Source organism: Scophthalmus maximus, chromosome 17 (assembly GCF_022379125.1).
Source record: "Scophthalmus maximus strain ysfricsl-2021 chromosome 17, ASM2237912v1, whole genome shotgun sequence".
NCBI classification, from domain to species: domain Eukaryota; kingdom Metazoa; phylum Chordata; class Actinopteri; order Pleuronectiformes; family Scophthalmidae; genus Scophthalmus; species Scophthalmus maximus.
Window position 1 is genome coordinate 6,593,517 of NC_061531.1, and position 27,557 is coordinate 6,621,073.

A 27,557-nucleotide genomic window follows, 5' to 3' on the forward strand; every position below is an offset into this window, starting at 1 on the left:
GGGGGCACAGGGGTCACCGCAGAAGAATTTTTCAAATTCTTGTTTCTTAGTCTGCGGGAACCCAGTGCTGGACACATTCGGAGCGGAATTAAAAACAGTCACCGGCAGACAACTGAAGCCTAAACTGGCAGATTGAACATACAATCTGTCTTTAATTCATGATACCAACTGGCCTGTGGCAGTGTGACACTCTGCTGTGAGGGTAAGTGTCTTTAACAAATCTTTCTTGACATGATTTGTCACCTGGTGAGCTGGCATGTGTGGTTCTGGTGCACATTTGAGATCTTAAGTTATACATTCAGTGTTCAACAATACCTTTTTATTTATAGAGTTCTCTAATTTTTTTTGTCCCAAAATATTTTTGAAGTAAGAAAAAAGGTCATAGGTTTAAAAAAAAATGATTACCATGGAAAAACATCAAAATTAAGAAGTAAGGTAGCTGTAAATAATTGTAGTTTGTACTGTTCAACATCCATTACATTTTTTTCCCGTTAACAAGTTCAACTTGTAAGGAGTTGTGACTTGTCAATATTGGACATCTAAAACGTGTTTTGCTGGCACAGATGGATATCTTCTCTGCTGCTGTCCTCATGCTGATCTCAGCACAAAGTTTACCCGCTGAAGCAGGAAAATGTCCCAGGCTGTGCAGTTGTGATGGCGCCAAACTCACGGTCGCCTGCGTTGGCAAAAACCTGACGGTGGTTCCCCCGACTATAGATGAGGTATTCAAATGTAAAGTGTAGTGCCTGAATGAAAACTGTGGTCTTGCAAATGTTTAATATATTTAAATCCTTAAAATATCCAAAAGGAAGTTGGTAAATGACTTTCTTAACTTTTAGGGACCTCTTAAATGCCATTCGCTCATATTTGGTCAGAAATGAATTCCTTTGTATGGCCCTCGCAGATCACAGTGAAACTGGACCTGAGGAATAACAACCTGCAGGTGCTGGCCAGGGGAGCGTTTGTACCCACGCCCTACCTCACCCACCTCAACCTGCAGCGCTGCAACATCATCAAAGTGAAGGAGGGCGCTTTCCGCTCGCTGAACCGCCTGGTCTCCCTTAACCTGGCCCACAATAAAATTGACATCCTCTACCAGGTGACGGAAGAAGGCAAACCTGCAACACACGAAAGACTAACCTGAAATTTTGGTTTATAATCTGCAACGAGATTTGAGTTTCTTTCATTTTCTCCTCTCCTCTCGCTCCCTGTACTCTACTCCCGATCTGACTCTTGCAGGAGTCCTTCGACGGCCTCTCCTCCCTGAAGGAGCTGCATCTGGACCACAACCGCGTGGAGGAGATCCAGCCTGGAGCCTTCACACAGCTCGGCTTCCTCAACATGCTGGCCCTCACCCATAACCAGCTGGTTTACATCCCCAACATGGCCTTCCAGGTGCTCAGACTTGTGGTTCTTTTATCATCGCACAAGGACACTAGTGTCAATGCAAGAGGCTGCTGCATACACGTACTGCATACTGTATATGCTCCACGGTTAATGGTTACGTTACAGCAATATGATCGCACAATGCTCCGACTTCTCTCCCAGGGCCTGCAGAACATCAAGTGGCTTCGTCTGAGCCACAACTCCCTGAACAACTTGGCCCCTGAGGCGTTCGCTGGCCTGTTCACCCTCAGCCGCCTCAGCCTGGACCACAATGAGCTGCAGTTCTTCCCCACACAGACCATGACCAGGTGGGACAATCTGAAGAATCATTGTTTTGTGGGCATTATACAGGTACATTTTCATTTTCTAATGGAACAGTTTCTTGGCAGTGTCAGTAATGGTAGACAACACAGTTTTTGAAAAGGCCACGGAGCAAACTACATTTCAGATAAATTTACGATGTCTAAGGCAACAAGACATGGCTTCCATAGACAAAAACACTCAAAACTACAGCTGCGAACTTCTTCTCTCCTCCACGCAAAGGTTTTCCCTCAAGTTGAAACAGTTTGAGCTGCTCCACACCGACTCTAAATTATTTCTTTGCATATTGTCCGAACTTGAAGTTATTTTAGGTATTTTTGTGGGGTTTGTTGGCGATAACACCAATTGAGACTTATTGCCAGCCTCATCCCAACAAGGCTCCTGTCATATTTGCAATCACCTTTCACAAACTAATTGCCACTGTGAACCTGCAGCGTTTGGGCTACTAAGGATCGCGCACAGTCTTAGATATATTTTTTTACTTCAGTCTTGATTATTAGTACAAAGAATTACAGTAAAAGAGAACTTAATATTCAATTTAAGAGACAGCGAATGAATAATTAAACATCGGAGGAACGATCGTTCTATCTTCTCCCTGTAAAGACTCAGCGAGGTCACACGCCTGGACATGAGCCACAACCCCATGACCTACCTCGGGGAAGAATCCGTCTCCATGGCAAAGCTCACCCACCTCTACCTGGACCACATGTCTCTTCAGGACCTGTCAGACCAGGCCTTGTCCCGCGCCCCCCTCCTCAAACACTTGGACCTCGGCCACAATCAGCTCCGTTACTTGGAGCCGCTCTCGGGCCCCAAGGAGCTGGACAGCCTCAACCTGACTGGTATGACTGTGTTTGGACATTTTTCATTGACGTGCAGTGCCATGAGGGTTATGGCTTTTCATCATATCCTAACATTAAACCTCAGTTAAGTAATGTATGGTTCTTATATCTGCAAGAACATCATCAGTGTGGGTAAAGAATGAGAGGGGTGAACATGCCGTGTGTAATCACAAATACATCCTGATCGTAAATTTTCTTAAAGGCAACCCAGTCTACTGTAACTGCTACCTGCGGCCCCTGAAGGAGTGGGCGAGCGTTGGGGGTGTGAAGCTGCTGGGAGCTTGTGCCGCACCGCCTCACCTCTCGGATGAGCCGCTCCAGGCAGTGGCTCCTCTAGATCTGCGCTGCCGCAGCAGGCTGGAGGTGCTGACAGACGAGTTTGAGGGAGACAACGAGAGCACAGGGAGCTCTGCACCCACGGCCGAGCCCAAGCAGAACGTCAAGTGTCCGGTTAACTGTGACTGTGATGTGAGTGTGAGTGTTCGCGCACAAAAATCTGCTCGAGGTTGAAGTAGAATATTTGAATACACTGTTTATAAATCCCACTAAGACCTGTTGTTGTTATATTTCATTCTAATTTCATCCTTCACCAGATTGACGCCCAGCATGCCACATGTGAGGGCCGGGGTCACACCAAAGTCCCACGAGGCTTCCCCGCCAAGACGCAGCTGCTCGACCTCCGCAGCAACCACTTCCACTACCTCCCTGCCAGCAGCTTCCCCGGCGCCGGCCAAGTTGTTTCCCTTCACCTGGAGCTCTGCAAAATCCGCGAAATCGAAAGCGGTGCCTTTCGGGGGATGAGAAACCTGTTATATTTGTATCTGTCTGACAACGACCTCACCTCCTTGGACCCCGGGGCCTTCGCTGGGACCCCCGAGCTTACCTACCTTCACCTGGAGGGGAACCATCTCACACAGTTCCCTGGACCGGGTCAGTAACTAGTCAATTCAAGGCTGTGTGAATTAATGTTACAGGAAATTACAATGTACATATATATATATATATATATTAAACACATTGTTATTTTCTGTCTCTTTTTTCTGTAGCACTGGCGGTCTTACCAAATCTGTTTGTGTTACACCTGGAACAAAATGCCATCTCTAAACTAGAGCCCGCTGGTTTGTTGTCCTCAGTAGCCCCTAATCTAAGGGAGCTTTACTTGACCAACAACAGCATTGCTGCTATTTCAAAGGGTGCTCTGGACTCGGCTTTCCTGGGCACGCTTCACCTGGATGCCAATGAGCTGAAAGAGGTGCCCACACACGCTCTTTCCGGGGTCCCTAATCTGGAGGTGCTCAACCTATCGCACAATTCAATCCGCTCGGTGGGGCCAAACGCCTTCAAGCCTGCGTCCCAGAGTCTGAAGAGGCTTTACATGGATCAGATGGGCATGGAGAAGGTAGAGACCACAGCATTGCATCACTATTGTCCTTTGCTTCAGGTTTATGTTTCGGATTACACTCTCATTACTTCTGTATAGTTATATTCTTGTAACCATCACCTGTAGAAAGAAAATGAGGTTGGGACTGTGGTATCACCAACAGGTTACTGAAGGGACATTGAAGAATTTAACATGAATACCATAGAATATTGCTTTGTGTCAAGCAAGTTAACAGTGTTATCCACAGCAGCAGTTTAAGCCGTTATTACACTATGGGCAGGCTAAGGTTTGACTGCTGTGGCTAAATTACATGAATTTACTCTAGAAAAGAGTCAAGGAAACAAAGAGGCAGCGTAGCACTCACTTGTATGAGCGGGCAGTTCAGTTTTCCTCATTGCAAACACCCTCATTCTAACAGAGGTGTAATATCTATAACACCATTGTGACAAGGTTATAAATCTAGACTGCTGATCGTCTCTTTAAAATTGTTCCTGCCGCCCAGTTGTCCAGGAACGCTCTGGCGGGGCTGGGCGCTGGGCTGAGGTCTCTGACTGTGAGAGGAAACCAGCTGGAGGAGCTCCCTGAGCTCAACCCACTCACTGGCCTGGAGGTGGTTGGCCTGCAGGACAACCCCTTGCTGTGTGACTGTGCCCTGTTGCCCCTACGCAGGTTGGTGCAGAGTTTGACTGGAATCAGTTTATATGTATATATATATATATATATATATATATATATATATATATATATTTGGCAAATAACATTTGCCCAAATATTTCCTTTGGAAATATCTCGAAATGTTTGTATTGAATTAAGTGAATGCTAAATATTTTTAAAGTTACGGCAGTGGGGTGGCACAACCGGTAGCCAGATTGTGTGCAGGTTCATTCTCTGTAAATTGCAGGGGGCTAATGCTACTTCAGAGAGTTGCAGCAGGGATAAAGGAAGCATGAAAATCAACTGACCTAACTGTTCTTGAAATCTACAATATTCACATTGATTATCTGACATCCCTTTTTCTCTGTATCTGTGCCTCAGGTGGATGGAGAATGTGAGTTTGCAGGTGATCGCCACCTGTGGTCAGCCTCCTGAGCTCAGGGGCCAGATGGTCAGGGACGTCCCGGTCTTCAAGTCATGCCCAGAGAGCAGCTCTCCTCCACACCAGAAGGTCGTTGTGGACCCCAGACCTCCAAAAGTGAGGAGACCCAAACCCAGTATCTCAAAGGCACAGGGAGTCAAAGCTAGACCTGCAAAGCCCAAAACTAAATTGCCCAAACCAACCAAGAACCAACCTCAGAGGAAACCTGTCTCACTAAAGGTGGCCAAAAACAAGAAGGCACCGTAATAAGTGAATTTAAAAAAAAAGAAAGAAGAATTGAGTCTGTTTCTAGCATTTGCAGTTGCACCTTGGCATCATGTTAATGAGTTTGTTTTATTGTAACAAAGGGTTGAAATGCTTTTTTCTTCTTTTCATTTTATTAAAGCTCTTCAGATTACAACCGTGTGACATGTGCATGCCCTCTTTGCTATATATAGCAAAAAGCAAAGGTGAAGAAAGAAGCAAACCGTGGCTCCCAGCCAATTTCTTTCCCCCCAAAAAATACAATTACTCCACATAGACTGTATTCACATGTAATAGCTACACGATGAAGAGGCATTCAGACCTGTACCACTTCCTTGGTATACGCCACGTGCATTTGCACACTTGGGGGGATCAGAGATCACTATCTGACCTTACCACTGTTTCCCACATCTCTGTAGACCAGTGAACTTTCACATGTGCATTTATCTTGCTGATGAATTTATAATCATGACATGATTGGACGTTAACTGCTTTATTTTACCATGCAGTGCACATGTGCGAATGCATCTGCTATCATTCATTTTCAAATTTGTTTCATAAATATGTATACATGTATTCCGAACAGTATGAACATTGAATAACACTGTGATCATGTGCACCGTCATCGGTTCCATGGTGTAATGGTTAGCACTCTGGACTCTGAATCCAGCGATCCGAGTTCAAATCTCGGTGGAACCTGAAATTTTGTTTTTCACGTGTTCCTCACTTCATATCACCGGAAATGACATAACGGTGCAGTTTCTTTTTAAAAACGAGTAATTATTGAATTGTATCCATAATTATCATTCAATGACATGGCTACATGTGGCCACAATCCGCGATCAATGAATCAATGATACAACAACGGAAAGGCGTCTCTTCCGTGATGTGATGGTCAGTAGTTGGACTGGGTGACTGCCTTTGATCTCTTCATCTCGAACTCAACCGGCCCCGGAGCAGGTCAGCCGCTCAGTCCGCCACAAGCGACCGTGGTGATTTGCCGCTGTTTCGTCAGTACAGGCCTCAGATAACAGGATCACCGGTGAAACCGGAACACCGGAAGTCCCGGGCCACTTGTACGTCGCACCGAACTTCGTCGCTCATGATGGCTGCAGCTATGGACGTGGACACACCGAGCGGCACGAACAGTGGAGCTAGCAAGAAGCGGTTCGAAGTGAAGAAGGTGAGGCACCACGTTCCGTGGTGGTAAATATTTTGTTGTATGATATGTCAGCGGCGCCGAATGCCCGCTAACATTGCTTCACTGCCACGGACGGGCGACCTGCCTGTTAGCATGCTAGCGCTAAAGACTGGGCGTCAGTCGCTAGCCTAGTTAGCCGTTAGCTCGGCCGGCGTGAATTTGCACTTCTCCTTTTTGGGAGCTAGCTAAACATTTTAACAACAAGAACCGTCCTTGTGTGACGGGGGCCCCCGGCCCATCGCTGGGGTGTCATCAAAAAAAGAGAAGAGCTGTCTGAACATCAATGATTTACCTCAACTCACGATGTCGTGTTACGCCTAAGCTCGTTGTGCCTGCGTGCTAAGTTAGCTTAGCTTAACTGCGTCTTCCCAACAGCGATGGAGTCAAATCTGTTGATGTTGTCTCAAGACACGTTACAACACTGATAATGATATTATTGATAATAATAATAACAACACGAATCTATGTTCAAACTGAAATAACGAATGAACTTAGTTCTTCCCTAAGTAACGGTTCCAATGGAAAACGCTTTGAGAACCTCTCATTATGATCACAAATCAACGTTACATATCAATAATTGTTTGGTTAGTGACATAAGGTAATACTCCTAGGTGGAATTATAATAACAAAATACAATTTTGATCAAGTCAAAGTTATTTGATCCATATTACTCTTTCTGTTGGTGTTTTTACAAATGTTCTGTGTAGATGTTCAGTTGTCGTCATCTCACACCCACAGTCAGGCTGTTTCTGACATTTTAAATCAACATCACCCTGAATCGACCAGAATCTGAATCTGAAGGAGTTCATCAACATGCTCAGAGAGGTGGAATGGAGCCAGGGGGTTGATACTTTGACTTTTCCGTGTACAAATTCAATAACATCTTCCCAAAAATGTAAAAGGCAAATCCTTAAAGAAGCTCAGTACCCAACACACTCTATAAACCCCTCATTTAAATTATTTATGGGCATTAATCCATGAAGCTGTGCAGGTCACAACAACCTGTGGACTGCTCGTCACCCACTGTTTTCATGCTGTTCTGCTGTGCTGCTCGAATAAAACATTTGAATGCTTATATTGGAAGAATGTCTTCTGAATTTTTTCTGTTTGTCTCTTGTTTTCCAAAAGTGGAATGCCGTGGCGCTGTGGGCCTGGGACATTGTGGTGGATAACTGCGCCATCTGTCGGAACCACATCATGGATCTCTGTGAGTTTTGGAATCAACACTTGGAATCGTGAATGTAAAAAAACTGCCCGACAACAGAGGCGTTGAGCTTTAACAAGCTGTGTCGTCGTCGTGTGTGTCGGTATTGTGAAAGTGCATCTGTTGACACGTTCCTCGTTCCCTTTCAGGTATAGAGTGTCAGGCCAACCAAGCCTCTGCGACCTCTGAGGAGTGCACTGTAGCCTGGGGTGTCTGCAATGTGAGTTTACAAACCCGCCTATAACATTGACTTTATAGAAGATAAATGTCTTCTTCTCATCTCATTATAATTGTGTGTGATGAGGAGCACGTTGATGCTATATATAAAGGGAGTTTAAAAATTGTTTTGGTTATGATAAGCTATACAGTGGATACAGTATATTTTATGTGTCCGCCTATCCTGTTTTATTTTTCTATCTCCAGCATGCCTTCCATTTCCACTGTATTTCCCGCTGGCTGAAGACCAGACAGGTGTGCCCTCTGGACAACAGAGAGTGGGAGTTTCAGAAGTGAGTATCATTAAATGTCGTTTAAAGAGTCCTTCTTGAAAAGTGTAGCACAGATGTGTGTGCGCCAAGGTTAACGTCTGCAGATCATTGTAACAATAATTCACATCGTTGTTTGGTTTCTCATTTGCTGCCCAATGAAAAGCTGAATTGACAATAATATCTCTCTCTTTCTCTATTATATTTTCACAGATATGGACACTAGCTGTATTATTGTTAAAGCCTTCATTTGCTTCGACATGCGTCACCATCACTTCTTCTCCGATCCCTACCACAATTTTTAGCCCATGTCTTTGTTTTGGTATGTTGTAAGTACACAAATAAACGTGAATATTGTCACAATACCGAGCTTGATTTCCTTCTGTGGGCAGTAGAGGTTCCTGATGATTTGTGGGGTTTGTGAAGCAGAAGGTGACTTTATTTTTTATTATGACATTTTCCCCCTGTGCTGCTACACTTGTCGATTTTGAATTTTACCTACAGGGGGTGGATAAAGGTACATTTTATCTTATCTACTTTAAATTTCAAGAGCTAATAAAATGTAATATGCTAACATAATTTATTTTATTTTAAATTAAGTTGGTTTGCATCAATGATGGTTTATTTTCAGACTTCAACTCAGCCTTCAGCATCACGGATAGCTCACCGAGCATGAGCACCTCAGCCAATGATTAGAAATACACTACATGTCTATTAAATAAAAGTCAGTGTGATCAGAAGAGAGATACTGCCTCACAGCTATAGACAAGAGGATGGTTTAACATTCGGCTTAGCTGTGGACAAAGACTCCCATTCATGACGGAAGAAAAAATAAATCTGTCGTCGGCGAGAGAAATGTCCTCTGTCAGATAAGCTGTGACGCAGAGATTGAGGGCTCCATGTGTCACAGAGCAGTAATCCCCCGGCTGAAAGACAAGATGCACTGGGCTGATTAACTGTCTCTCTGGGCTGGACTTATCCCACAGCACTTGGAAGGACTCATTCATATTTGTTTCTGTTTAAACACAAGTTAAGAATAGATCTTTTATCTGAAAAATCAAGTTGAACTAGTCGGTTAATGGAAAATGATAACCTGATTACTGCAACCAACACTTCTGTTTATTATGTATCGGAGCTTAAACAATTAGTCCGCATTATGTGGATTTTTTTCAAGCATTAATTTCAATAATTCCATTGTTCCATCTTCTAGATTTTGAGGATTTGTTTCCTCGCTTTGTTTCTGTGATATTTGTTTTGACTGTTGGCCAGACAGAGTGAGTGTTTAAAGGTTAATAAATTTACTCAGGAAAGAAGAGTCATTAGAGAATGAAACTGTTAGTGGCAGCAATATTATTTTTGAATTTACTTGTCTGACCAACAGTTCAAAAACCAAAAAGTATTTAAATCAAATTAATAAACATCAGAGAAGAGCAGAAACTCACATTTGACTATCTGGAGTGAGTGAATGTTTGGCATTGTCAAAATCAGCAAATAAATTGAGCTGTAAAACCTTTTTTCCAACCAGAATTTGATTTGTGTATCCACAGAAGTCCACAGAGGGCTGAGTTAGTGTCCTGCATGTTGCTGTTATAACATAAAAAAAAACAACTCAACTAGAATGGAATGTTCAACCAGTTTGCAGCAACAGAGGTTTTATTATTGTGGATCATTTTCCAAACAGGGTCAGACATAAAGAACAGTACTCTTCTTTTTTTTGCATTTATAATTGATCTGTTAACAAAAAGTGCTGGCCGTCACATGAGAGTTCGGCCCCGTTCAGAGAAAGAAAAAATAGCTAAACCATTACCACGTATTAAATGCCTGTAAAAATGTTTGTGAGCTAGCGTCTTAAAGCAGGAGCTCCCAGGTTTAGCTTTTCCAGGTTAAGAAACTGTCAACCAGTGGTTAAGTGAAGTCCCAGCTGAGACGCTGTCAGAAGGGTTTTGTCATGAGTGCCTGACCTGACTCCTCACCAGTGGGGTTGCTTCGTTGAGACATCGCTAAGTGCTGAGCTATGGCGTTCACTTTTGTGTCTCTTTCCTGAGCGAGCGACTCGAGAAATGGGAGCGCAGGAACATAACTTTTGCAGGCACAAAATTATATTTCGCAAGAGAACTCATATGCAAGCAAAAAATTATTCCGTTTGACAAATGAAAATCTATTTGATAAATGTATTTGCACGTTTGTTATCACCCATATGTTACGTGCAATAATAACCCCTCTGCATTCATGTCCACTCACACAAACTCTGGCTCTGTGAGACCACAGTGTCTCTCTCTGTCCCTCTCAACCTCTGCACTCTGTGCTCGCTCAACACGGCACAGTGTCATATTTGTGCCGACCAATCGGAGAAGGTCAATCCCGATTGGCCGTTTCTTGCTCAGGAAAGAGACACAGAAACAACGTCATGAACGGCTGATTCTGAACATTTAAAAAGTAGCCCCCGCTTTGAGCACATCACACCAAATAATCTGTCTCCCACTCCTATGATCTGCAAAGCGTTGTGGCTCTCAGGATTGTTTCACCACGTATTCACCCTCCCCCCCACTCATCTCCTCTCCACTCCACTTTGGTCTTCTCCCCTTTATGGCTGCGGTGAAGCTCCAAACTTGGCACTCAGCTTGGTGACGAGTGCCATGACTTTGGGGTTGCTCTGGTACTTGGAGATGTTGGCTGGGTTCTGCGCCACGTCCTGGAAGGCAGCCATCACCTCAGGGTCCTAGGGTTTAATACAGAGGTCACCTTTATCCACACAATGCACCCCCCCCCCAAAAAAAAAATCCACCTTTAAAGGCTTGCTATATAGTTAAAGGGATCCATAGTTGCTCAACAGTTCCAAAAACGTCCCATGACACCACACAAATTCTCTGATTTTTGTGGACAGGAACATGTGGGATGTCCCTGTAAGTCGTGTTGATCAGCAAGAATTACTGAATCTCACTTTAGGAAATAAACGGTTCTTTTGGGTAGAAAACAAGTGGAGATTACTGAGTTTGTTTCTAATGGCGCAGTGAGAGATACATGATCCTCCCGCCTCCATCTCTTTAATCTCTTTTGGTGAACTACATCTAAGTCCACGTTTGTGCTGCCCTGCCAAAGGCTCAAATGCACATGATCCCATGTGTGTGTTATGTCCCTCCACATCCTCTTACCCCTGTGCAAGGGTTGGGCAGGATGATAATGTGCTTTGTGTCCTGCCCACTTCTGAACTCCACCTCTAACAAACTTTCACATGAAATGACTGTTGTCTTCTTTACTTTTCAGCTATGACAGTGGCATCAATCTTCTCATCTAAGAACTACATTTCCCAAAATGACGACCTATTTCTTGTAGATGTGTGCAACCTAAGACATGGGGCGACATCTCACCTTCATGGCGTTGAGAAGCTCAGGATCTGTCAGGAGTTCACTGAGACCCGGCATGCCAGGAGGGGCTCCTCCCGGGAATCCAGCAGGGCCTGCAGAATAACAATGACGATGATTAATTTATTTACTAAATTATGCAGCTAATCCATTTTCCAAACGGTCTCCTATAATGGCATTTGCAGAGTACAGCTCGGCTTGGTTCCGCTCTCCTACCTGGGAAGAATCCTCCTCCGAACTGCCGCCCTTCCTCATCCTGTTGACAGACATAAGAACAGGACACATTTAAGGAGGCGTTCGAGGATTCGTCTGTGTTTTTTGTTTCAGTTTAACTTTGAAGGGCCATTAATCGCATTATTCCCAATATGAAATCCCCAACGGTGACTAACCCTCTGAGCCCGTGCGTGCTCCTCTCTCGCCTTCTTTATCCGCTCTTGTTTCTCTTTGACTTCCCTCTCTTCTCTCTTGCGTTCATATTTGCGTCTGTGCTCCATGATCTTGTTTGCCTGAAAAGAAACGGGAAGAATGACAAATGTGACGTAGATCACAAATATATATTAACCGCCCAATTCTGAGCTTGCACACATTCAAATTAAACCTGCATTAGAGTTACAACAAACTACTGATAAAAAAATGTTTTTAACTCTGTCTCCTCTCAGGTAATATACCTTAGGCTGGACATCCTTCAGCATTGCACTGGCGTCCTCATCGTAGTCCAGTTTACAGGCTGTGGCCAGGTCTTTGGCTGCCTCCTCCCAGTGGCCCAGCAGCCTGCAGCCACACACAACCACACACCCCCACACACAGTTAGCAAAATATGTTGCTGTCAGATCACAAAGCAGATGTTTGTTTCTGGGTTTATCGACAACGACACCAAGTCTGGCTGAAATAATGCCAGTTGCCAAAGTAGAGGTGTGTTACAGTGTTTAAACTGAGGGTACGATTATGTCACGCATGTGTTGCCGGGTCTCTTTTAACTTCACACACAGGAAATCATCTGGCCTACAGTAGGATCTTGAAACAGAAATGCACCTGTGAGCTTTCCCCCTCCACTTGTAAGGCTGTGCAGAGTCTGGGTTGATGTTTATGGCTCTGTTGCAGTCCCGTATGGCTGCATTTGGTTTCTGCATCTTGATGAAGACACTGACGGAAAGAGGACAACTGAAATTTACATCCATTCACAATAAAGGGAGCAACCGTAAAGCAGGTGGAGAGTGCTTCAAAGCCAAACACCAAAGCATTTAACTGTTATTATTTTGAGGAATCAAATAACCTGCACGTAAAACACTGGCGACGCTCACCTTGCCCTCTTGGCGTACAGGATGGCTAAGCAAGGGTTCAGCTTGATGGCTGCAGTGAAAAGATCCAGAGCTTTCTGCAGATTACCTGTAAAAGAAAAAGTACTTCACTTTAGCACCTCTTTCCGTTTACCTAATCTACACAGGAAGTGTGTCTGCAGGCGCCGTTTTCTGGATAGAATCTGAACCTACCTTCTCCCAGAGCATCAATCGCCTCCATCTTCTTCTCATTGGCCTGGTCCATCATCTCCTCTGTGACCTGAAGAAATGCATGAATGGAGATATGGAAACAAATCCTGTCCCAATGGATAATATCTGAAGATATTTTTTTCCAGGCCTGCGGTCTGATTCATAAACTCTGGTTTCCACATAGATGAATGGGGTTTGAATTTGAGGAAGTGCATGTGGACGTTACAGAAGAGCGAAACACATTTTTACCTCGGCGTTCTCAAAATCGCCCATCTCCTGTGGTTCATCGGTGTCTGGCTCAATCACTCCCTCGTCGTCGATTTCTGAAAAAGCAGACAGATTGACATATACGTTTACAGTAAGCTCTTTCTGGGACACAATGTCTTTTACTCTTCCGAGTAACGAGGGTGTACGGATATTAAGCTACCTCGGTTTTGGTAGCATTTTGCTTAAAGTGTATGGAATGCTCTTCAAGTAAAACGATTAATCCGAGAAACAGTAAAGCCCGTGTCTAGACTGTCCCAGACCTCACATACAGTCGAGCATGGCAAGTCTTCCCCTCCCAGTTACAAGTAATGAATAAATAAAAGAGATGCATAAATAGAATGGCACTCTTCTGCCAAACGTCCACTTAGGTCTTAATACATACTGTATTAAAGCCTTAGAGAAGACTGGAGACAGGGGGAAACAGCTAGCCTGGTCCTTTTCCAAAGGTAAGGGGGGGAAAAAGGTGCAAAAAAACAACAATTCACTGTTTTGCTGGAGATTGTGTGTCAGGCCATTTACTGTCTGGCTTTGGTTTCTTGTACAGATAAGACAAAACAACATGCCAAGTATTAATACGTGAGCTTAAGAAGTGCTGGTAGGAGGATTTTGTTTTTTCGGTTTGGACAGAGCCCAGGCTAGCTGTTTCCACCCATTTACAGTCTTTATGCTCAGCTAAGCTAACCAGCTGCTCGCTGAAGCTGCTTTCAGGCATGCACTGCAGTCCGGACATAACTTCTCCGGAGGGACTGTAAACCTAACCCGCAAACGGTGCTCCAGACATTTTCCAGAACTAGTCCTGGCATCCCCCTAAGGAAGATTTTTAGGAAATGTCAGAGTGAACCCATGTGAGAATACAACAGGAAAATCTCTGGAAGATTCACAGCGAGCGAGTGGTAGTGTTGATAAAACACTGTTTTCCACAGCAGAATTATCGTCACCACACCACAGAAGGTTCCGGAAATGTTCCTGTTGGTGTGAACGAGTCTGACAATCTCCTGCTGCGTTCGTCGTATGTCAACGGCAAACTCGATTTTCGAATCTAGGCACACCTGTTGACAACTGGCTCCCTAGTACAAGGCTACGATTTAAAAAACTGCGTTAAAGGTTGAGATGGACAAACCTATTTCACTCTCCTCGCTCTCAGACAGTACGGAGGGCTCAGGAGCTGGAGCTGAAGCTGAAGCTGGTGAAGTCGGTGTCGGGGCAGGACCACAAGGACAGCCGCCCTGCAGGTCAGAGAGCACTCTGTCACGGCATGATGTGATGAGCATGAACACATCAACTGCCAATACTATTATATTTTTGTTTCAAAACACACATCGGCAAATAAGAAAAGGTAATGGCGTACATGACAAAAACATCTTATCTTTAAAAATATAAAACAAATAGCAAAATAACAATATTTAATCACCTGGCATGACTCCTCAGTCCTGGGTTGGGGAGGGATCGTTGCACCCATGCTGCAATAGAAAATTATGGATGAGAATTCAGCGAGCAACCCAAGCACCCTGATTCTTCTGAATTTTCTGGATTAGTCAAAACATGAATTAATTAATCTATAAGAATTCCTCTTTTTTCCCCAGAAAATGTACTTTGAATTTTTTGTCGAGGTGCTACTCGATCGTCCTTATTTACAACCCACACGGCATAACGAGTCTCTGCATGTCTGGCTGACATTTCTCAGTGGATGTTCGACGCACCACCTTTGAACTCAATCCGGACGAGGCCGAGAAGCTTTTCCTCCCAGGGAAGGCGTCTCCCACCAACCACCTCTCCATCACCACCGAGAACTCTATTGTGGGGACCCCTGCTCAAACTGCAAGGAACCTGGGTGTGACCCTGGAAGACCAGCTGTCCTTCGCTGCCAACATCGCAGGACCGACCCGCTCCTGCAGATTCATCCTCCACAACATCAGGAGGATACGTCCATTCCTCACGAGAAGGGCGATGCAGGCGTTGGTGCAGGCTCTTGTCATCATCACTCACTCCTAGATGGCCTGCCGGCATGTGCCATCCGACCTCTGCAGCTCATCCAGAACGCAGCAGCCCGCCTGGCCTTCAACCTACCCATGTTCTCCTACACTACATTGGCTCCCACTGGTACTTGCCTCCAGTGCTTGCGAATGGCTCGGGCCCTTCCTACATCCAGATCATGGTCACGCCTTACACCCCAGCCTTTCCACTCCACTACTGCCAAACGGATTGCTCCGCCCTCGCTGCGAGGGGGCAGCCACGCTCATCTAAGTCCCGTCTGTTTGCTGTCCTGTCCACCTAACCGGGGCCCTGGGAAACACACTTTGCCCCATCAGGACGGGGCTTCGGTCCCAAAAGAGGAACAAACTAGCACGCGTCTCTTTCTGGGGACATTACATACTTGCATTGATCTCCTGGAGTCCTAACAGAAACATGACTACTACAAAACCCGGCGCGCACACAGACAGGATGTGGTCTCCGGTTTGGACAAGAGAGGGGGGGCAAAGCCCGCGGGACACCTGCAGTCTGTTTGAGACCTGAAGTGACATTTAATTCTCTACGAATCCATTTTATATTTTTCATGACAAGATTCACAAGGTGGAGCAACAGCTGCGCCCCGTGGTGCGCTGACCTCAGCAGCCAGGTCCGGAAGAAGCCCATCTCCGGCAGGTGCAGGATCGCTGGGTTGGACTCGCACAACTGCACGAAGCCCTTTAACTCGGACAGTTTCCGTTGGTCCATGTTGCTCGGTCACGTCCAGGACACGGCGCGCTGCTGGCGGGGGGAACCAGAGAGAGACAGAGAGAGAGAGAGAGAGAGAATCAATGGTCACACTGAAGGTCTGGATCGCGCAGCGAGCTAGGCTAACCAGCGGGCGACCACAGTCGCACTGTGGTCACTCCACACACCCCGCACAGGCACAACCGTACCTGGGTTGAACAAATACACAACGTAACACAACAACACGCAGCAAACGTTACTGGCTATTGAAAAGAAAAGAAAAGAAAAATGCTCGCACGCCAGAAGTTTCTAGAAATGCGAAACCGTCCGTGACGTGACGACCGATTGACGCATGATGCCGTCGTTAGCTAGCTGCACCGCGGGCCCGACAATAATGGGATGGGGGGGGGGGAACGACGCGGAGCTGCAGCCGGGAATCTCAACTGTCGAAGCGAAAACGCACCTGTTCGAAGATATACGCCGGTGGCACACGAGAAGGGAAATAGAACAAAAGGCGGCCGCAGTCGACTTTCTGCACCACGCCACTTCACCAGTAGCAGCGTCGCTGCTGTGTTTTCATTCAGGCAAGTTGTTGGACACACCGAGAGCGTTAAAGGGCATTTGTTGCCCTCAGTCGGTCTGTCAGGCAGCCACCAGGATACATTCAACTTTATTAAGGCCCCAGACCTCAGACTGTGTATACAATTTACAAGAAGACACAAATGCACAAAAAGCTGCACTGTGACATTACGTTATTAGAGTGGTTGATTCCAATCAATTAAAACATACTCATTATTAGTGACAGGTCTAATCTCTTACTTGTAACTACACATTTTCTCCTGCACAACCCTTAAGAGCTGTAAATCTCAGTGGTATATTGTTGTTCATGTTTCCTTTTTTTAAAAAAAATATACTTGTGACAACGTTCAAACTCATTTAGCCCGAAATAGTCGACGGTTTCCGAGATTTTTGCTCCATTGAAATGAATGGAGGGAATGCATTTTCAATTCTTATCAACTCATTTACACATTCAGCTCTAACCCTTAACATGTTCCACGTCTTTCAGATATTCAAGATATTATTGAAATTTCAAATGCCATTAAAACTTTTCAAAATATATTGAACCTTGAAGTAACCTCTTTCAGCCCTTCTCACACTGCAACATTAGTGTGCGTGTGTGTGTGTGTGTGTAAGAGTGTAAGCAAAGCTGGAAACTGATCTTTAAAATGTCTCTTCAACTCACTCTCATTCCCACAGTTACCGTTTCTTTAATGGCCGTTATCATAACTCCATTGCTCCAGAGCTTGTGTCTGACTAAGTCAGCATGATGCCAGGTAATGTAAATATAACTGTCTTTCTACTATAAACTTAATTATTAAGTCTCATTCCTTGAAGAATGTCCAGTTATGAGCAATATTTGACTCCGGAAAGTCTGTACCTCTGCCATCTCTGGAAAGTTGGCAAAATTCTCCCTCACCCTCAGCTGCAGCTGATCCCTGACTCAATAGGTTTTAAGAGCAAGAGTTCCTCAAGAAAAAGGCCCTGTCTTTCGGGTTGTGGTCCGGTTTTTGTATTTTCAAATTTGATCAAGTAACTATGTGTTTTGTGTCTTCTATAATTCAAATAGGATTCTGAGAGGATTCACTACCAATGAAATGCGATGAGATCACAGTAGAGTGAGTGTGTGCGCCTTTGATCCTTTGGCCGTTGCATCAAGTGGGATGATGTCACATTTGCATCATATTGTTTTGATTTGTTTGTTTTTTAGTTTATTATTGGTGCATTCACAACATTTTCAGCCAGTTTTTTTTTTTAAGGACGCAAAAATTGAAAATGTCTCACCATCCACACACATGGACTTGTTTTCCCCATATGAGGCAGAAAGGTTTCCCCAATCAAAGTGTCAAATTAGGAAAGTCTGAAGTGTATCTAAGTGTTTTTTTCTTACTGTAGTGTGGATGGTATGAATGCATTTTTCAGGGTATACTGTAACGTAAACCGTGTTTGGGAAGTAACCTTAATTGCATTTTAATTGTCTAAAGCGGAACAAACACTAGTATGGTCTATGGTTTAAAGTGTACAAATCACATGGTGATTTTTATTTGTCAGTAAGGTTAGATAAGATTTTTTTTCCCCCATGCAATGCATCTTGAGCTGCATTTTATGCTATGAAAAGTGCTATATAAATAAAGTTTCAGTATTAGTAGTATGTTTATTATTATTATTATTATTATTATTATTATTAGTAGTAGTAGTAGTAGTAGTAGTAGTAGTAGTAGAAGTAGTACGAGTATTATCACCATTATTTTTGTTAATAATAATAAATGGGGCGGTATTAGGCGTCTCTGCCTGAGAAGCCAAACCCGGGGCGACAAAATCCCTCCGCCACGAACGAGTGGTGGGTAACTGTCATGGCAGCAGGAAGCTAGCGAGCGTTGCCCGTCAAGCCAGAGGGAAAAATATTACGGTTTCATAAAGGTATTGCCGTTGGTAAGTCACAACAACATGTAGCCGCATGTCCCCGCAAACACCCAGTGTCCGCCCGCGACCTTGTTCTTCACTGGCTGCGGCCCTTTCGCGTCCACAGCGGGACGACTGCGCGCTGTGACTGCTCCGCGTCCTCGAGTTGCGGCGACGATGTTGCCCCGCGCCGGCACCTTGGCGCGGTCCTCTGCCAGGCTGCTGCTGCTGCCGCCGCGGCGCCGATGGAGTCGAGGTGAGTCGGGTGTGGAGCGGGGAACTTTTGCACTTAAGCACCTCCACCGTGCTATGATATTTCCAAATATCATGTTTCTTTATGGCTGCACTCCACTGCACACAGAGGACCACATGGAGCCGTGCACTCCTCATGTTTTTAACTGTTGCATGTTAGTTTTCAGTTGAATATTTTACAGTGTATTCTTCCTGCCCCCCCCCCCCCCCCCCCCGTCATGCTTCATATGTTAAGGAGTTTTCACCTCTGACCTTTAAGGCTCCATTTGATCAACTGTCAAGGTCAAAATATAATCAGACAAAACTCCAAAGTTTGAGTATGAATGAATAGGATTTTTTTTAGCGAAACTCTTTTTCTTGTTATTTTCTTGTAAAGTTTATATCTATTGGAAAAAAAATATGCCAGAAGACAAAAACAGAACTAAAATCAAAACCGGGCTTATTTAGATTTGATAAAAACAATGAATTATTACCTCCGCTTCATCATTGCCACTTTGCAGCACGTTGTAGCAAAAGCATTCAAGGTGGGACTCGGGGGCACATTGTGAATTTTGTTTCTGCTCATGTTGGTGGACTGAGGAAGATGATCGAGAAACTGCTGCCACGTCTATCGAAACATCTATGAAGGTTGTCCGTCCTGCCAACAATGTCAGTCAACCCAGTTTCACACAGGGGCACGGTGTCGACTTCCAAAGTTTTAAGAATTCCTTTTTTGCAATCATCATCACCTCTGAACTTAATGCTTCATTTGATCCACTGCCATGGTCATAACATATTTAGATTGAACGAATATGAATGTGTTTAGCAAAACCTTGGGTCTTCTCTTTTTTGCACATGAATGAATCCCTCCGACCCTCTACGAAAAGCCCCTTTCAGACATGATTGTGACCCAGTTGTTCATTTTGAACCAGTGCAAGGTTGTCTGTGTTGTGTGTGTGTGTGTGTGTGTCTGTAGGATGTATCTGGTGCCCGGACAGAAACATTTCTCTGAAACCAGGAGGTTTGAAACCACAGACTGTTCCACCCCGGTACCTGGGCCAGCCGAGCCCTTTCACCCATCCACACCTCATCAAACAGGGTGAGTAGTGTTTACACTGGTGAGCCAACACATCTGCCCTTTTTTAAGGGAAAACCTGCAAATATAGTCACGCATAGCACAGATAATTAGGAGAAGGCAAATCACAGACAACTCACTGCTCTTGTGGGTTACACATTTCAGTTCATTGATCCCTCTATACTGCATGTGACATAAAGAAAGATATGATAGTATGTGAAGGTATATACTGTAGATATAATAGACATAAAGATTTAATAGTGCACACTAGTGTACTGTAAGTGTGGGTGACGAGCGGTTGTTGTTCCGCCAAACCAGCGACAGCTGTGGTCGGAGGCGTCATGTTTTCGAGTCGTCCGTCTGTCCGTCTTCATTCGGTGAACACAAAATCTCAAAAAATGCCATGAGAGAATTTCTTCAAATTTGGCGCAAACATTCATTTTGACTCAAGAATGAACTGATCAAATTTTGGTGGTCAAATGAAAAAGGTCACTGTGAGCTGACAAAAGGAAGATGGTGGCCTTTTTTGAACACAATATCTCAGGAACGCTTTGAGGGTGTTTCTTGAAATGTATTCCTCAAATGTGTCCAGAATTGGCTTGAATGATGGAGTGATGATGTTTTATATATAAAAGGTCACAGGTCAGCTTCACTGTGGGGTCATAGCTTTTCTGCAGAAAAATGCATCTGGCCATTATTTAATGCCAACACTCGGGAACAGAAGTGGAGATTGTGACCATATTTCCTGCAACTCGACTGGTTATCGGGTACATATTCTGGTCTCACACTGAAACAGAGCATATTTGATCTCTTCCCCTCAGGTGAGGTGACCCCAGGCTTGAGCCAGACGGAATTCGAGCTCCGCAGACACCGACTGGCCTCACTTGTCGAGGCCCAGGCAGACAGGCTGGGGCCTTCTGCTTCCTCCAGCAACCATGTGGTCATCGTTTTGTCCCACCCGACCCGCTACATGACCAATGACATCCCCTATCCCTTCCACCAGAACCAGGTGCATGTTTGGTTTCATGTTGCATTTATTCATCTTCAGTTGAAACTTTTTTTCTGCCTTTGTGGGTTTCTCAACACAACAGCAAACAACATATACTGAACAATTACTTAAAACGCCATTTTAGAAACAAGATTCTGGTACAAATGGAAATTGCTTCTAACACATTGTGTTACTCCACTTTTACTTTGCAGTTTTTTTGTTTGTAAGTTGTTGTTAATTGTGCATTAATTGTAAGATTAGCAAGCCCTCCCCAAATAACCAGGAATCGAATGTTTTCTAGGATTTCCTCTACCTCAGCGGCATCCTAGAGCCTGACAGTGCCTTGGTTCTTTATGGGAAAGGGCGACCAGATCAGGCCATCTTGTTCGTCCCCCGCAGAGACCCCGGGAGAGAGCTGTGGGACGGGCCCCGGTCAGGGAAAGACGGGGCGGCGGCTTTGACCGGCATAGAGAGAGTTCATTGCACCGAAGAACTGGGCGTTGTGCTCAAGGCCCTGAAAGGTGGGTGGATGAAAGTGTGACGAATGCATGTCCAGCAGAAACGTCTCTGCACAGAACTGAGGACACCATGGCAGATTCACATTTACATCAAAATGTGCAGACCTTTTTTTAAACAATTGAGGACTGATATCACACAAATTAAAAAAAAAAAAAGAATAGTTGTTTTTTTATTTCTAGCCAATGGCCATTCATTCTGTTGACTGAAACTACGTTTCCAGCATATAGGCTGACTTTAAAAAAAAAAATGAGAACCCTGTAAGAAAAACCTGATACATGACCTAAGCAGCAGGTGCCCGGTTCGACGCCCCCGCCGGCCGGACTGACATTTACTCTCCTCTCTCCCTGTCTCTCTCCAATATCACTATCAAAATAAGGCAAAAAAGACACAAAAAATGGACATTGTGTCTACATACATACAGTGGCGAGAAAATGTAAGAGACGTTTGGAATTGCGATGTACAGTATATGACGATTAAGTGCCGTGGACACTGGTGTTTGGATAAAAGCATTTACCTAATGAGTAAATGATATATATTGTATACATATTCCCATTTACAAAAGAAAATGATAACTGTCATACAGTACTGAAGTGGTGCTTTACTGATGCAACCTGTAAACCCTCTCAGAACAATTATGCCAATGACGGAACCCTTTGGAAATGAGGCCAAGCCTGGAGCTTATGTCGGAGCTTTCGTAAATTGCACTGTTGAATCCAGTGTTTCCAGTTTTGCTCTTTTGTATTTGTTTTTGGAGAGACCTCAGACAACAAACTCATTTGGGACCTTAACTTCACCGTTAACTGTTTTCTCTCTGCTCCGATCCTTTCCTCTTTCAGGCACTCTGCTTTGGTACGATAACTCTCAGCCTGTCCACCCTCACCTCCATCAGGCTCACGTGTGTCCCGTGCTGGAGGCGGGGCCCATGCCACGCCCTCTCAGGCCCCTCATACAGTCTCTCAGGGCCCTCAAGAGCTCGGCCGAGGTGGCGCTCATGCAAGAAGCAGGTCGCATCACTGCACAGGTATGGTGTTTAAATTGCTTTCAATAGTTTATTATTTCTTCTAAATACTACAACGTAAAGTGCAGCTGCTCCAACACAGTCCCTCGTCTTTCAGGCTTTTCGGAGGACGATGGCTGTGTCTCAAGGAGACGTGGATGAAGCTGTGCTCTTTGCGAAGGTAACTGAGAATCTGCGCTGACCTTGATGTGGCACTTCACTGTCTCGCCGTCATATTGTGTGGCCTTTTATGATCTCCATGTCTTTTATTGATCAGCCCCTTTAAATGTAATTACTGCGACATTAAGTGTCGTGCATTGATTCTTCAGTCAATAGAGAAGTAAGGAAAAGTTCCTCATTAGGACTGACAGAAACAACACATTGTTGACTGTACTGACAACTGTAGTTCAAGGAGCTTCCGTTGAGGATCATACAGATAATAATTTCCTCTGTCACATTCCAGCAGTATGTTTACATGCACACAAGGAACAAGGTTGCTCTCGATGAATCAGTCCAGCAGTGGCCATAAGTCATGGAATATTCCTTGTATGAATTTAGGATTCGTGCTTTCATGTTGCAAGGCAAAATATCAACTTTTATCTCATGTATTCAGTAAACATTACCATTAAAGACAAATATGTATTAAAACAAAATGAAAGCCTGATAACCACTTCTTTTTCATATGAGCTTGACTACATGCATTACCCACTTATTGTCTTAATTTAAAAGCCTGCCCTTTAATGACCTGCGTGTTCTGTAACTAAAAAGAAGCATGTTTGACACTTTTATCTTTTTTGAATGAAAGGAATGCTGTTCTTTCCTGTAGAAATGTTGTCGTGTGCATGATTATTTTATGAACTTTTATGAAGCCTTGAACCTGTTGAATTTTAGAGGACAGCTATCATCAATGACACATTTTTCATAGACTGTCGTTATAATCCTGTACACTACTCATAGGCTATACATATGATATACCCATACTACTAGAAGATTTTGTCGAAGCTTATTAAAAGTATAATATTCTGCTCTACAGTTTGATTTTGAGAATCGAATCCATGGTGCCAACTTCCTGGCCTATCCCCCTGTGGTTGCCGGAGGAAATCGAGCCAACACCCTTCACTACATTAACAACAACCAGATTATAAAGGTAAAGGGAGACGCTGCATGTGCTGAAAGATCAATCGTGCCATATAATATGCAGTCAATTAACACCTATATTAAAAAGAGAAGTGGTTCATAAGTATATAAAGTAATGGCCGCATAACATAAATGGCTCATTGTGTTTTTCCCCACTTCTGTCTTGCATCAGGATGGTGAACTGGTGCTGCTCGATGGTGGCTGTGAATACTTTGGATACGTCAGTGACATCACTCGAACATGGCCAGTTAACGGAAAGTAAGTTTTGACAATGTCAAGTCATCAAAAGCCAAAGTTAAACAGAATTGACAGTGTTCTTACCATGCTACTGTTTAAACATTATATAACACTACGTCACATAAATATAGACTATTCTCTTTTGTATAGTTTGTAAATGCAGATCATTGATCAGCTCATTCATCAGTCCTCATTCTTTGATTCCTGAACATGCTTGTTACTCTCAGATTGTTTTCCTCATTGCTTTCTCTCATTTAATATTTTCAAGTGGCTTTACGTGTCGTTGACTTTATGCAAGATTTATTTTTAAATCTTCTGGGTTTCTAGATTTGGGAGGAAATATCACTGATAGTATGTAGCATGACTGTGTGCTTGAGCAGTATCCTGTTATCGATGAGAGATGCCAAACTCACCTTTAATGTCGGCTGCCCTCGCCTCCTTCCTTGCCAGATTCAGCCCAGCTCAGGCTGAGCTTTACGAGGCCGTCCTGGAGGTCCAGCGCTCCTGTTTGTCTCTGTGTTCCCCGGGTGTCAGTTTAGATCACATCTACAGTACCATGCTGGCTCTGCTAGGACGACAGCTGAGGCACCTTGGGATCATTAAGGCTGGTACCAGTGATGCTGATGCACTAAAGGTAATGATAATCAGAGACATAAGGCACAGTATTTGAAATTGCTGTTTTAACCTAGAAAAGATGATATGGTTTAAAGAAACTAAATTTCTAAAGATGTGTTGCAAATGATTCTTAACGGCACAAGAAAGAAGAATCCAACACGGTTGTGGTGTTAAGATCTATGAGTTAGTGCAATTTCATAGATATCATCAGACAACTCCCTTTTTCCTTATTTTTATTATAGCAAGAGCTAGACGTGTAGGATTTCCCCTTCCTAAAACACAATATTCCTGTTTAATTGTGCATTGTAGAAGTACTCTTGAGTACTTTAGTGGTTCAGGGAAATTAATTAGCGAGCCAAACCAAAACTAAATGTAAATTTGTCAGTGTATGGTAATTGTCATGGAATTTTGTCTATCCTCCCCTGAGAAACTGTTAAGACGAAACTTCTCAGGCACCAAGCAAGGTCAACCTCTCTGTGGCAAGCCACAACAATCATTGTGCAGCTGAAGTCTCTTTTTAGGTGTCATAGTCGCGGGGAGATGACCACATTACCCTAAACTAAATACACTACAGAGGCCGGGAACAGACAGATTATCTTGGGGCGCCATACACTGACCACCTTGTTGATCACACACATTTATTCCCAGCCAAGGATCTGTTGTTTAAAGATGCTTAGCAGACTTGCACATAATTCTTCCTTTACGCAAAGAATTTTTTGCACAGTTGTTAATAGTAAGAAAGGCCTGGAAAGGCTGAGGCCTCTTCTTCTGCATTGTGCACTTCTTAATGGTTTGACTGTTTGATGATGGGGGTTCCAGTATGAGGAGCTTAAAGTCCTCAAAACTACATGTTACAATTTGTGTTCACATTTCATTTAGTTGCACAAAGAGCTAGCTCTGCACCGTTAAGGCGAATAGAAAATGTTCTTACGAGGATCATTCACCACAGCGAGGCCCGGTGACACCCCTCATATCCATGTTATTAATGTTTGGCAACCAGCTGTGACGGCTCTGGTACTGTCAGTAGACAAGGATGACATTTTATATGACATCCTAGATCATAAATTCTTTTAATGCTCATCCCAGGCAGCTCGGCGTTACTGCCCCCACCACGTTGGTCATTACCTGGGCATGGACGTCCACGACACCCCTGAGCTGTCCCGCTCACAGCCTCTACAGCCAGGAGTGGCCATCACTATAGAACCAGGTATGGATAAATTTACAGGCTTCTAAATACCTTTTCACTCACTGAATTTGATTGGCTCACGTTATCCCTGCTTTCATACAATCTTCCACTTTTCTGCCTCTCTTTACACAGGTTTGTACATCAGTGAAGACAATGACCAGGTGCCAAGGCGTTTCCGTGGCCTGGGGGTCAGGATTGAGGACGATGTGGTGATCCGAGACCAGGGAGGTCCACTGATTCTGTCTTCTGATGCACCAAAGACCATCCCTGATGTGGAGCAGGCCTGTGCTCAGAGATAGGACAGGGAGAGACAAGTGACCAAGTAAGCCGCCGGGTTGATGGGAGGCCGCGCGCTGGGCTTTTAAACTGTCTCCTTGTGGATGACATCATCAGCCTTCATAAAAGGTGGGGGGGCACTGCAAGACTCCAGTTTTAGTCTTATTCAGATATCTCTTGTGGAAGCTCATAGATTGTGCAGTTTGCAGAAAGTCTTTTTGAGTACATAATTACCTCCGCCCAGGAGGTTATATTTTTGCCCCTGTCTGTTAGTTTGTTTTTTGGTTGATTGGTTTATTTGTTTGTCAGCTTGTAAGCAGGATTATGCAAAAACTACTGAACAGATTTTCATGAAATTTGGTGGAAGAATGGGACACAGGCCAAGAAAGAACCCATTAAGTTTTGCGCAAATCTGGACAGGATTTATTTATTCACTTGTGAGATTTTGACTTTTTCACAGATTGCAATGGAAATATTGCATGATTTGATTGAATTAAAGTGACTGGCATTCTTGTTTAGCAAGACATGCGCTGACTACACTCTTCAAACTTCAGTCTTGTTGTTCCTCCTTAAAAATTAAACTTCTCCATATGGAGACTGACCCTAATCAAATACAATACTTTTATCTAGTATTGTGGTGGTGCTATTGGAAGGTGTCAACCATGGGAGCATTTTCATTCTCAAACCTACAGTATTTGCTCCACATCATGTTTTTTCAGAATTACTCTCATCATGGCACGTCTTATAATACATTTTCATTTGTTGTCTCACTCAAAAAAAAATTCTGAGGTGACACACACTCTGTCTCTGTCTGTTACACACAAACATGCATCATTCTTTCCAAGGCCAGGAAGAATCACAGTATGTCAAATCAGTAGTCCAACATATTGAGGCATACAAGTGATTAAATAAAGAGAAACTTGTACAACAGAGCTGCTCCTTATGAACCAGGAATGAATGGTTATAATCACTACACTGGTGCAATGTATGTATTCTGTATGCATATGTGTGTTGGGATTTTGACTTTTCAGCACAGAGAAAAATTTGATATCTTCTAAAGAAAATTATGTTTATATGTGTGTATTAAAAAGATCTTTCTTCCATAACTAATCAATTTTGCTTTGACTCAGGGCACTTATGACGGGGAGGCTGATTATAATAGTAGCTTCACTAAATTAGGCTACAAAACCTTGACTGTGACACAAAAAATGTTTCACCTCAGGGGTTACATGGTCACATACGCAGAGATCATGCAGAGATGGGGACCCTTTTTCCTATCAAGGACAGTTTCAAATTTTAAAACATCCTTCAAGGGCCATACTTAATTACTGAACGCATATATTGCTCAAACCTCTATTGCAATGGCTAGAACTGCTTCTCTTTAGTCAGGTGTTGGATGTCTGATGTTCGAGGCGGAGCTCATCTAAACTATTGTATATTCGGTTTCTTATTGCAATAACTGATGTTTTGATAAAATATCAATGAATATCTATGAATGTAAATACAAGGCGGAACTACCACCTGGGAAAAGTGAACAATTGTCCTTGTGGCCATAGAGTTCCCAAGTTTTCTGTGTGTCACCTGGGGTTGTTGGTCATTTTTGGAAAGGTTTATTCATCAAAATCTAGTTTTAAGACCTGAACTGTTCTAGTTTTACAAGACGATCCCAACCCACGGTCCAAGTTCATCTTCATCGGCCGAGGGAGTCAGCTGTCTTGACATGCAACTATGTTTTGATTTCAGAGTTACGGTCCATGTGAGGCCGTTGAAAGAACAAGAGGAAGGTAGTAAGTGGATGTTATGTTGAGCTCTTCTCACGTGTCATAAGAGGAAAAGCACAGTTGAGACTGATGACATTAACGATAAC

At 43.9% G+C, this 27,557-nt stretch overlaps 4 protein-coding genes and 1 non-coding gene across 12 annotated transcripts; 4 read left to right on the plus strand and 1 right to left on the minus strand.

Annotated features, from left to right (window-relative positions):
* Window positions 1-61: 61 nt before the first annotated feature.
* On the plus strand, window positions 62-5,423 carry chadla (chondroadherin-like a). Of its 2 annotated transcripts, none has more exons than XM_035615738.2 (11): window positions 62-202; window positions 564-722; window positions 905-1,099; window positions 1,240-1,395; window positions 1,549-1,694; window positions 2,311-2,549; window positions 2,752-3,023; window positions 3,143-3,479; window positions 3,596-3,948; window positions 4,433-4,599; window positions 4,966-5,423. In XM_035615738.2, the coding sequence occupies exons 2-11, from the start codon at window positions 564-566 to the stop codon at window positions 5,270-5,272; spliced, it is 2,331 nt and encodes a 776-aa protein (XP_035471631.1). In that variant the 5' UTR covers window positions 62-202; the 3' UTR covers window positions 5,273-5,423. The 2 variants fall into 2 exon arrangements, with proteins under 2 accessions (XP_035471631.1, XP_035471632.1); XM_035615739.2 differs by having other exon boundaries at window positions 2,752-3,017.
* A 473-nt stretch (window positions 5,424-5,896) lies between these two features.
* Window positions 5,897-5,968, plus strand: trnaq-cug. Its single transcript has one exon. It is a non-coding gene; the product is annotated as a tRNA-Gln (tRNA).
* Window positions 5,969-6,115: 147 nt separating this feature from the next.
* rbx1 (ring-box 1, E3 ubiquitin protein ligase) lies at window positions 6,116-8,524 on the plus strand. Its single transcript, XM_035615750.2, has 5 exons — window positions 6,116-6,452; window positions 7,599-7,677; window positions 7,824-7,894; window positions 8,098-8,183; window positions 8,373-8,524. Exons 1-5 carry the CDS (start codon window positions 6,372-6,374, stop codon window positions 8,383-8,385), a joined length of 330 nt encoding a protein of 109 aa, XP_035471643.1. The 5' UTR covers window positions 6,116-6,371; the 3' UTR covers window positions 8,386-8,524.
* Window positions 8,525-9,780: 1,256 nt separating this feature from the next.
* Window positions 9,781-17,584, minus strand: st13 (ST13 Hsp70 interacting protein). Of its 6 annotated transcripts, none has more exons than XM_035615746.2 (13): window positions 17,447-17,584; window positions 15,881-16,023; window positions 14,687-14,735; window positions 14,396-14,501; window positions 13,258-13,331; window positions 13,012-13,078; window positions 12,823-12,907; window positions 12,554-12,664; window positions 12,190-12,292; window positions 11,911-12,027; window positions 11,738-11,777; window positions 11,528-11,616; window positions 9,781-10,878 (listed from the first exon to the last, which is right to left on the minus strand). In XM_035615746.2, exons 2-13 carry the CDS (start codon window positions 15,988-15,990, stop codon window positions 10,744-10,746), a joined length of 1,086 nt encoding a protein of 361 aa, XP_035471639.1. In that variant the 5' UTR covers window positions 15,991-16,023; window positions 17,447-17,584; the 3' UTR covers window positions 9,781-10,743. The 6 variants fall into 6 exon arrangements, with proteins under 6 accessions (XP_035471639.1, XP_035471638.1, XP_035471641.1 ...); XM_035615745.2 differs by having other exon boundaries at window positions 17,408-17,554; XM_035615748.2 differs by lacking the exon at window positions 17,447-17,584 and adding an exon at window positions 17,408-17,430 and having other exon boundaries at window positions 15,881-16,020.
* Window positions 17,585-18,300: 716 nt separating this feature from the next.
* xpnpep3 (X-prolyl aminopeptidase 3, mitochondrial) lies at window positions 18,301-26,796 on the plus strand. Of its 2 annotated transcripts, none has more exons than XM_035615740.2 (12): window positions 18,301-18,459; window positions 18,557-18,685; window positions 19,637-19,759; window positions 20,557-20,744; window positions 21,025-21,244; window positions 22,079-22,263; window positions 22,358-22,420; window positions 23,273-23,386; window positions 23,549-23,634; window positions 24,064-24,247; window positions 25,315-25,435; window positions 25,547-26,796. In XM_035615740.2, the coding sequence occupies exons 2-12, from the start codon at window positions 18,607-18,609 to the stop codon at window positions 25,711-25,713; spliced, it is 1,530 nt and encodes a 509-aa protein (XP_035471633.2). In that variant the 5' UTR covers window positions 18,301-18,459; window positions 18,557-18,606; the 3' UTR covers window positions 25,714-26,796. The 2 variants fall into 2 exon arrangements, with proteins under 2 accessions (XP_035471633.2, XP_035471635.2); XM_035615742.2 differs by having other exon boundaries at window positions 18,318-18,447.
* The last annotated feature ends 761 nt before the right edge of the window (window positions 26,797-27,557 follow it).

Excerpts from the sequence above, each read along its gene's own strand:
- chadla (XM_035615738.2), top strand. The coding sequence starts at position 564 with ATGGATATCTTCTCTGCTGCTGTCCTCATGCTGATCTCAGCACAAAGT. Across the intron at positions 1,100-1,239 it reads AAATTGACATCCTCTACCAG|GAGTCCTTCGACGGCCTCTC; the intron begins GTGACGGAAGAA and ends TGACTCTTGCAG. Across the intron at positions 3,024-3,142 it reads ACTGTGACTGTGATGTGAGT|ATTGACGCCCAGCATGCCAC; the intron begins GTGAGTGTTCGC and ends ATCCTTCACCAG.
- rbx1 (XM_035615750.2), top strand. The coding sequence starts at position 6,372 with ATGATGGCTGCAGCTATGGACGTGGACACACCGAGCGGCACGAACAGT. Across the intron at positions 6,453-7,598 it reads AGCGGTTCGAAGTGAAGAAG|TGGAATGCCGTGGCGCTGTG; the intron begins GTGAGGCACCAC and ends GTTTTCCAAAAG. Across the intron at positions 7,895-8,097 it reads TAGCCTGGGGTGTCTGCAAT|CATGCCTTCCATTTCCACTG; the intron begins GTGAGTTTACAA and ends TTCTATCTCCAG.
- st13 (XM_035615746.2), bottom strand. The coding sequence starts at position 15,990 with ATGGACCAACGGAAACTGTCCGAGTTAAAGGGCTTCGTGCAGTTGTGC. Across the intron at positions 14,502-14,686 it reads GGACTGAGGAGTCATGCCAG|GGCGGCTGTCCTTGTGGTCC; the intron begins GTGATTAAATAT and ends TCTGACCTGCAG. Across the intron at positions 11,778-11,910 it reads AGCACGCACGGGCTCAGAGG|GATGAGGAAGGGCGGCAGTT; the intron begins GTTAGTCACCGT and ends GTCTGTCAACAG.
- xpnpep3 (XM_035615740.2), top strand. The coding sequence starts at position 18,607 with ATGTTGCCCCGCGCCGGCACCTTGGCGCGGTCCTCTGCCAGGCTGCTG. Across the intron at positions 18,686-19,636 it reads GCGGCGCCGATGGAGTCGAG|GATGTATCTGGTGCCCGGAC; the intron begins GTGAGTCGGGTG and ends GTGTGTCTGTAG. Across the intron at positions 22,421-23,272 it reads AAGCTGTGCTCTTTGCGAAG|TTTGATTTTGAGAATCGAAT; the intron begins GTAACTGAGAAT and ends TCTGCTCTACAG.